The following is an 8968-nucleotide window of genomic DNA, read 5'->3' on the forward strand; positions in this document are numbered from 1 at the left end:
CACCGCTTCCCTCTGAGGTTTGCGCCTCCTACCTGGGGGCTGGGCGAATCATGCGGGCCGGGCCAGTGGGGAGGGAGGAACCCCGACTCAGGGACCTCCAGGCAGCCGTTCCACAGATGCCCCCAGTTTTGAGGCCCCCTCCCCCCCCACACCCACGGGTTTGGCCAGAGCATCTCACCAGCGAGCCTCAGGGCCCTGGAAGGACCAGCACACGACACCCATGTCCCGAGGTTTCAGGGAATCCAAGTTTTATTGACAGGCATGTCACAGGAACCCCCGCACCCCGCCCCAGATGACCCAACCCCGGGTCCAGCTCCCACTGAGCACGACTTGCCCTGTGGCACCCCTGCAGCGGGCACTGTCCTCAGGGTACCACAGGGGCTGGGCCTCTCTGACTACAGCGTGCCCAGCCGGGACCCCAGTCGGCCTGCATGGTGAATGGGGGTCAGCCTCACTCCCTCCTGGATCTCACGCGCAGGGTCACTGCCAGGGTAGACGGGGCGGTCAGTGGTGGGGAGGTGTGGGGCTGGAGGGGTGCCCCGGGTCAGGGCTGGGGGAACGGGGTCCTGAAGGGAGAGGTCCCGTGCTCTGTCCCCCACCCCGGGATACTGCAGCCCCCAGGGCCCCCCAGGTCATACCAAGGACGAGCTGGCGGCGGGCAGCCTTTGATGCTGCGCGTCAGGGGGGACGCAGGACCAGAGGTCTAGGCTCTTCGGGGTGCAGCTCTGCTCAGGCTTCTTGGGGAGGATGTCCCAGCCCAGGAGGCAGTGCTGCGGGGGGGGTGTGGGGAGGGGGGTGAGACGGAGCTGCACCAGGCACACCAGGGGACCAGGACAGAGCCAAGCTGGGGCGGGGGAGGGTCCCTCAGGCTGTGTGTGTGTGGGGTGAGGATCCCTCAGGCTGTGTGTGGGGGGTGTGAGGGTCCCTCAGGCTGTGTGTCCAGGGGGTTGGGGGCAGGGACGGTCCCCCAGGACCAGGCAGCCCGGCTGCAGCTGGCACGCTGGCTCACCCTAAGCCGGGGCGTAAGGGTGAGCTGGGTGCTGGGGCGGTGCCACACCCTGATGCTTCCTCCCTAGCCAGCACCCCAGCCTGCGCAGGGGACCCAGAGATATGCGACCCACGGGAAGGGAGGACTCACCCGGGGCAGCGCCAGTGTGTCGGAGGCATCAAAGCTTTTCCGCCGGTGGATGCGGGGCCGGTGCGGGGGGTCGAGGGCCGACATGGGGATGCTCACCCTGGGGACAGCAGGGGGTCACGCGGCTCCTCTTGCATCCCTTGGGCCACTGCCCTCCCCGCTCGCCCCCCGGCTGCCTCCCACCCCCAGGCCTGCCCACCCACCTGACCTGCACTGGCTTCACCTCCGTGCCGGGGTCCCCCTGGCCCCGTGGCTTCCGACACAGACGACAGGGGCTGTCGGGGTCCGATGGCACCAGGAACAGGCGCCGGTTGACTCGGTAGCAATAGATGCCTGCGAGGCCCGAGTGCAGCGGCTGGTCACACCCCAGGCCCCACACCGCCAGCTCTCGTGTGACACACGCCGTCTGCATCGCACACACACACTCCAGCACACACACGTGTGTGGCTGTGGCAGTCCTGCCCTTCACATGTGTGCCGGGACACACAGACACAGGAGCTTGTGTGACAGACACTGCACAGCACGCACAGATACAGGGGGCAGGCGCAGGAGGCACCGCAGGGCAGGACAGGGCTGGGGAGGGGCCAGCCCAACCCTCCCGGAGGCCAGCCCTGACCAGGCTCCCTCCCGCTGGGCCGGGGCTACTCTGGGAGAGGGACGGGGCAGCCGGGCTAGACACTCACACTCGTGGTCCCCCTCGATGTTACCGGGTGCCGGCACACCTGCAAACGGGGACCTGAGAGGGCAAGAGGGTGAGAGGGCGAGCAAGAGGCCTGGGGCCACCTTGGCCACCCACTCAATGCTCACTCGTGCAAGTGGCCAAAGCAGTCCTCCTGGTTCGCCTCCCGGAACTCCTGCAGCTTTGAGAAGAAGATTTCCGGTTTGCTGCTGACTGGGGACCTGATGTCCAGTGACCCTGGGGAGGGCAGAGCACTTGTGGCCACTGGCTGAGGCAGTGATTCCAGCCGGCCAGGAGGCCGCTCTAAGCCCCAGGATGCCTGGTTCTGTCTCTCAGCTTCTGTCCACCTGGACACACAGCCCCATGCACGCGAAAGCTACCCACGGCCCAACCATGGCGCTATTCATGTTTGGGGAGTTTGGGGGGGGGGGGAGAAATCTCTCCCGCCCCAGGGTTCTAGAGCAATAACTTGACCCAGGAGCACAGACCTGATGTGTATGACAACCCAACAGTGCCGGTGGCCTCTAGGACTGTGACAGACAGTGTCTGGGGTCACCCAGAGCAAAGTGTGTCTGCCAGCCCTCGGTGCCATGGCCTGGGAAGCCAAGTGGAAATTGGGTGCCCGGAGCTAAAAACTAGGACGCTTAGCGGCAGGCACAAGGAGGCGGGGCATGGCGGGTGGGAACACCGGGGGTGGCCAGCACAGTGTCTGGCCCCGCGGCAAAGGGAAGAACCAGTTCCAGGGAGGGGGACTGGCCACCATGCCCCGTGCTGTCCCATACCGCCAGGCCCAAGGAGGCGCAAACAAAGAGGAAGCAGGAGGTGGCCAAGCCCAGGCCAGTGTCCAGCCGCGACAAGGACAGCGTCGGGCCGTCGGATTTAGAATTGGTGGGAGAGACGCTGGCCGCTTTCTCCAGGGGCTGCCTCTGTCACCTGTCAGTGGGCCAGGAACCCACCCACCGACCCAATACGAAAACCGCGAAGGGGAAGGAGTGGGCAGGGGGTGAGGAGAGACGCGCTCTCAGCTCAGGGCTGGCAGATGAGCTGCGTTCCCGACGCACCGGGAATGTTCCCGAATGCTGAGGGACTTGCTGCAAGAAATGTGGCGAGCATCAAGCCCACGCAGGGCACAGCAGGAAAGGATGGTGTGTATCAAGGAAGGCAACGCAAGAGCATGAGGCAGAGGGGACAGGGGCAGATGAGGAAAATAAATATCCCAGGAAAGGCTGAAAGAACAAAGAATGTGGGACCGGAGTGATAGCACAGCAGGGAGGGCGTTTGCCTTGCACGCAGCTGACCCAGGTTCGATCCCCGGCATCCCATATGGTCCCCTAGCACCACCAGGAGTAATTCCTGAGTACAGAGCCAGAAGTAACCCCTGAGCATCACTCGGTATGACCCAAAATGAAAAAAGAAAAAAAAAAAAGAAAGAACTGTCCCTAGGAAAGGGACATCGGGGCAGCTGGAACGCAGGGTACAAACGCGTGTCCCCGGGAAGGCAGGTGGGGAACACTGCCCACCTGGGAGAGACAGACCCAGGGAGGGACAAAGGCCCATTCTGAGTTTCATCATTTTTGTTATCATTGGTGTTAGGGGGCATACCCTGTGGTGCCCAGAGCTTATTCCTGGCCATCCACTCGGGAATCATTCCTAGCTGTGCTCGGGGAGCCGAATGCCAGGGATCAAACCTGGGTCAGGCAGCCTGCTGTCCTCGCTCTCTGGGCCCTGAGCTCCACCTCTGACTACGAAACCGGCAGATCGTGAGGTTCTGTCCACTCCCTGGCTACAGTTAGTTGGTTCTTGGGGGAGGAACATTAACTCCTACAATCACTCAGGTCTCCCAAGTGCAGAAATCTGTGCTTGGAGAACAAGACCCTCCTTCTCGCCCCTCAGCTGCTCCTGGTGGCCTGCGGGCGCACGGACAGAGAGAAGCGGGCCTGGGGGGGAGCCCCCTCGCCCCATGTGGGAACCCCGAGTGGAGGAGGCAGACAGCCCAGACAGGTGCACACAACTGTCCCCAGGAAGGGGACACTGGGGCTCCTGCGTCTGTGACATTCCACATTCCCAGGGACAGGAAGTGGGGCAGTGAGCTGCCAGCCTGGGAAGCCCCTCTAGACAGGCCGAGTCCCCCTGCCTGGGTGCCCGCCATTCCAGCCACTGCGCAGAACCTCAGCCACCCTGTTTCCTCTCTGTGCCGTGCTAGGACCACCCAAACAGCGGCCAGCTCTAGGGCCACTCACCGAGTGGCAGGCACCATTGCATCCAGCCTCAGGGACCACAAAAGACAACCAGAGCACTGGCTCAAACGAGCACGTGTACAGACGGAGGAAGAAACGCGAAAAGGAGCCCGTTCCTGAGGAAGGCACGTGAGAATGCCAAGTGCCAAATGGGGTGCCCTGGGCGGGGGAGGCGGCAGCACCCCCACGCCAGGCCGGCAAAAGGACCATCCCACGCACCAAACCCCGAACAGTGAGCCAGAAACACGCCGGCTTCAGGCAGCGTCCTGGATGTGGGGTGCCAGGGCCACCTCCTGGGGATGAGCTGGCGGGAAGGCCTGTCCTCGGCCAGCAGAGACCTGGGAAACTGGACATTCGGCCCCCAGACCTTCACCCAGCAGAGGCCCTGGAGCCCCTCCCATGCCGGGGGGGGGGGGCGGAAGCAGCTCACAGAGAAGGGTTAAGAGCCAGAGAAACTGCAGGTGTGCAGGCCCCCGGGGTCTCCCCACAAACCCCAAGACCCCCGGAACAGCACCCAGGCGAGGCCACACCTGCAATCCAGTCATAGCCCAGGTACGGTCGCAGGCGCCAGCTACTCTCTGGGACTGGGGGTCCCGTGTGGTCGGTCACGCCCTGAGGAGGAGGAGACAGAAGGTCAGTGGCTGGGCCAACAGGCTGGTCCTTAGAAAACCCAAGCAGAGCAGGGATGTCCTGTCCCGGGGCTCAGAGGCTGCACTCTGTTAGTGACATTGACCACTCTGGCCTCAGCCTTCCCATCTGTGTAATGGGCTCAACATCTTTTCCCCCAAAGGGCTCTCTGGGAAAGGAAAGACTAGCCACCACGTGTCAAGCTGAGAAACCACGGGTCAACTCACGTTCCTCCCCAAGAGCCTCAGCCAACAGGGCCGGCTGCCCAGTAGGCAATTGTGAGAGAGAAATGGAGGCCCTAGGAGGTGCCCAGTGCTGGGTGTGTGCCCCCCTACCTGGAGAGGGTGGCTCTGGTGAGCCCGAGCATCCAGGAACCCCAAATCCTCGGACTCAGAGGACTCTGGTGCTTTTGAGTCTGCGGCGGACACCGAGGGGGTGGAGTGGAGTGTCCCGGGACACGGGGACTCCTGGCATGGGTGCTCAGCAGGTGGAAGAGGACTCGTCTCAGGGCTGGCGCTGCCAGGCCTGGATCTCTGACTGGCATCGCCCGGGTGGGCTTCCTCTGGAGAGGAGGGGACCAGCGACACTGAGGAAACCTCTCGGGACGAAGGCGCCTCTGAGGTGCAGCCGCTGCTGCTGTCCACGCTTGGCTGGGACAGAGAAGTCCAGTCACAGGGTGTGGCCCAGCTGGGAGACACTCACCCCACCAGCTGCCACCAGCCATGAAGGATCTCTTGCCCCAGGTCAGCCCCCTCCGAGGAAGGGAGAAGAGGCGACTCCAGCCCCCTCCTCCCTCCAGCACCCGGGTGCTCCCGGATGGGCACCCACCCCCGTGGCGGCCTGCGCCTTCGCCACCAAGCGCCGCACGGTCTCCTGCCCAGCCGTCAGCTTTTTCAGAAGCGCCAGGTTGAGTTCCCGCAGCCGGAGCACCTCGGCCTCCGCCATCCAAGCTCCACGTCGGCCACCAGGCCATTCGCTTCCTCCTAAAGGCAAGAAGTAGACTCAGGAGGCCGCGCTCTGGATCCAGACGCCGGGGCGAGGAGCTGAACTGCCCAGTGCCTCAGTTTCCCCACCTGCCACACAGATGATCCCAGTACTGACCTCCTAACATGGCTGTTTCAGGATTGCCGTGCATGTTATGTCTCATGCATGTCTCGCGTCAGCATGGATGAGCATGCAATACATTCCCATCATCTGTTTCTATTCTTTTGGGGCCACAGCTGGCAGTGCTCACGACACCGCAGGTAGTGCAGGGGATGGAGCCAGGGTGGGTCACATGCAAGCCAAGCACCTTAACCCCTAAACTATCTTTCCAGCCCTGCATTTCTGATCTTACTGAACTCCGCTTTTTATTTATTTATTTATTTATTTGGTTCTGGGCCACACCCAGAGATGCTTGGGAGTTACTCCTGGCTCTGTACTCAGGAATTACTCCCGGAGGTGCTCGGAGGACCATACAGGATGCCAGGGACTGAGCCCGGGTGGGCCAAGTGCAAGGCAGGCGCCCTCCTCACTCCAACCACCACTGAACCCTCCTTCTAACAAGCTAAAAGAACAAAACCCCCTACGCCAACGCCAACTACAGACTGAGACTCGTTTAACACCTAGGAAAACAACTCCGGAGCCCACGAAAGTAAAGGATGACAACCTAGGAGTTCGACACACCAGGTGTCTGGAGCTACTCATCCCTCGCTCCTGTCTTCCGTTCCTTCTTGCCTTTCCCTTCACCAATGCAGAAACCAAAGTCGAGAGAAAGTGAGCGACTGGCACCCCAGTCAATACGAGAAGTTGCCACGCCAGAATTCTGGAACCCAGACCTGGTCCCCCAGTTCAGAGAAGAGGAAGACGGTAGCTTTTCTGGCGCCCACCCCCAGGAGGCTCTTCAGAATGGATTTCTGCAGGCGAGGAGAGGGGGCCACAGGTCTAGTGCCAGCTCCCTGATCTGATGGGGGGTGGGGGGGTGGGGGCAGAGTGTGATCTGCAGTCCTTGGTCCCTGATCTGATGGGGGGTGGGCAAAAAGCCTGATCCCAAGTCCCAGGTTTCAATCTGATAGGGAACAGAGCCTGACGCAGAAACCCAGTCCCTGATCTAATCAAGAGTCCCACCCATAGTCCCAGCTCCGGATCTGATGGGGACAGAGTCTGAGCCGCACTCCCAGCTCCCCGATCTGATCGAAGAGCCTGAGCCGCAGTCCCAGCTTCCGATCTGACGGAGGGAAAGAGAGCCTGAGCGCTGTTCCAGCGTCCCCGATCTGATCACAGAGCCTGAGCGCGGTCCCAGCTCCCTATCTGATGGGGGGCAAAGTGCCTGACTCACAGTCCCAGCCCCCTGATCTGATCACACAGCCTGACCCGCGGTCCCTGCTCCCCATCGGACCGAGCGGCGCGGGCACGAACGTGCCCAGGGTCCCGGGGGGCTAGGACCGGGCTCCGGGTGGGAGAAGGCACCGCCTGCCTTCCAGGATTGCACAGTGCCAATGCGGCCCCCGGAAAGCTCAGCGCCGCGCAAACACGCCGGGCAGAGGCACCAGGGCCGCAGGGGCGGGGCGGGCGCCGGAGAAAGGGAGAGTCGGCCCCCCGAAACCTCGGGGGGTGCACGTGGGCCCCCCCCACCCCCGAGCGCTTCCTCCGCCTCCGGCCGGGCGCCCGCACTCACCGCACTCAGGCCGGGAACCCGGCGGCCGGCCGCTGCCTCCGGGTCAGTTCCGCCCGGCGCGGCGCCGGTGGGTGGGCGGGGCCCGATCCGGCCTCTCTGATTGGCTGGACGCGGCTCAGGCCGCCCCGGCGAGCGTTACTCCACGTTCCGAAACCACTTTTTTAACATCGGGGCGGGGCGAAGAGCAGGAGTCAGCGTCTTATTGGTCAACGCGCCCTGCCGGTCATTCTTCTTCATGGGCGGGGCCTCCGGATGGTGCGCTCCAATTGGCCAGTTCCCGGTCGCGGGTTAAGTCGCGTTCACCCGCGGTAGTTTCGGAGTCTTCTCCCTGAAACCCTCCACTGTCAATTACAAGGGCCCGGGCTGGGGCGGTGCTACGTTCATTCCTGCTTTTATCGCACCTACTTTGTCTTTTGTTTTGTTTTTGGCCCACACCCAGCAATGCTCAGGGGTTACTCCTGGCTCTGTATTCAGGGGACCATCTGGGGTACCAGGGATCGAACCCCTGTAGGCCGCGTGCAAAGCAAATGTGTTACCCGCTGTAACACATTTTTTTATTTTTTTGCTGTATTACCTCTCTAGCCCCTATCCTGCCTACTTTGTGTTAGATAGAAGTCAGAGAAGAGTTAAGAGGTAGGGGCCAGAGCGATAGGACAGCCTTTAAAGCGCTTGCCTTGCATGCTGCCGCCTCGGGCTCTATCCAAACCACCTCAAATTATGGTCCCCAGGACTTGCCAGTGTTATGTCCCTGGAAGGGAGTTTCGCTGGCACATTGACCAGACCAGACACGAGGATGCAAATGCAAGGCCCCTTTCTTGCTAGCTTGAGCTAGGGCCCAAGTCTCATCCAACACAGTGGAATCTTAACAAGGACCTTCTGAGCAGCTTATATAATAGGGCTTAGTTACATAACAGCATTTTTTCTAGGAACTGGTAATGTTTCCAGTTCTGGTCCCTGTCCGGTCCTGTGACTCCAGGGACCAATACTACGTTTCCAATTCTTGGTCCCTGTCCGGTCCTGTGACTCCACTCCCTCGGCCCTCTCTGCTTGGCTGGGCGCCACTGCCCATTTCCCCTCTTCTGATAGGCTGTTGCCATGGGACGGTTTATCTGCCCAGGGTAATACTGTTTTCTGAGAAGTCGGGACTTTCTGATAGGGGAAACTGAAATTTAGGCCTGCTGATTTTCGGTCTTAAAGTGGAGCCTGTCGCGGCCGGAGCGATAGCACAGCGGGTAGGGCGTTTGCTTTGCATGCGGCCGACCTGGGTTCGATCCCCGGCATCCCAGATGGTTCCCCAAGCACCGCCAGGAGTAATTCCTGAGTGCAGAGCCAGGAGTAACCCCTGAGCATCTCTGGGAATGACCCCCCCAAAAAAAAGTGGAGCCTGTCATGGCCACACTTCAGCCTCACACCAGAAGAGACCCCCAAACCCAAAGCCAGGAGTAAGCCTGAAACAAGGCTGGGTGTGGCAAGAAAAATGTTTTTTAAAATATCTATGCATGAAAATCTCTACCGTTCTTTGTACAATAAAGTTCCATGAGTTTTGACAAATGCATATTGTTACACTCAGTGTACATATAGAATAGCTTAAACACCCTATGTTCTGTTCACCTTCATCACACTTCCTCTCCCCT

The 8968-nt window shown here is 61.3% G+C and overlaps 1 protein-coding gene across 2 annotated transcripts; it reads right to left on the bottom strand.

Moving 5' to 3' along the window:
- Positions 1 to 311: 311 nt before the first annotated feature.
- MIIP (migration and invasion inhibitory protein) lies at positions 312 to 5661 on the bottom strand. 2 transcript variants are annotated; one of them, XM_056110934.1, is made up of 9 exons: positions 5507 to 5655; positions 5014 to 5328; positions 4582 to 4663; positions 1943 to 2051; positions 1819 to 1871; positions 1339 to 1468; positions 1139 to 1235; positions 639 to 770; positions 312 to 483 (listed from the first exon to the last, which is right to left on the bottom strand). In XM_056110934.1, the coding sequence occupies exons 1-9, from the start codon at positions 5621 to 5623 to the stop codon at positions 481 to 483; spliced, it is 1038 nt and encodes a 345-aa protein (XP_055966909.1). In that variant the 5' UTR covers positions 5624 to 5655; the 3' UTR covers positions 312 to 480. The 2 variants fall into 2 exon arrangements, with proteins under 2 accessions (XP_055966909.1, XP_055966910.1); XM_056110935.1 differs by lacking the exon at positions 312 to 483 and having other exon boundaries at positions 1344 to 1468; positions 5507 to 5661.
- Positions 5662 to 8968: the final 3307 nt, after the last annotated feature.

Source organism: Sorex fumeus, unplaced genomic scaffold (assembly GCF_029834395.1).
Source record: "Sorex fumeus unplaced genomic scaffold, SorFum_2.1 ptg000011l, whole genome shotgun sequence".
Taxonomy (NCBI): domain Eukaryota; kingdom Metazoa; phylum Chordata; class Mammalia; order Eulipotyphla; family Soricidae; genus Sorex; species Sorex fumeus.

What these genes read in the sequence shown, in the direction of transcription:
- MIIP (XM_056110934.1), bottom strand. Translation starts at nt 5,623, where the DNA reads ATGGCGGAGGCCGAGGTGCTCCGGCTGCGGGAACTCAACCTGGCGCTT. An exon ending in AGGCGCAGGCCGCCACGGGG is followed by an intron (nt 5,329 to 5,506) that starts GTGGGTGCCCAT and finishes TCTCTGTCCCAG; the next exon opens with CCAAGCGTGGACAGCAGCAG. An exon ending in CATCGAGGGGGACCACGAGT is followed by an intron (nt 1,469 to 1,818) that starts GTGAGTGTCTAG and finishes CGGGCCTCGCAG; the next exon opens with GCATCTATTGCTACCGAGTC.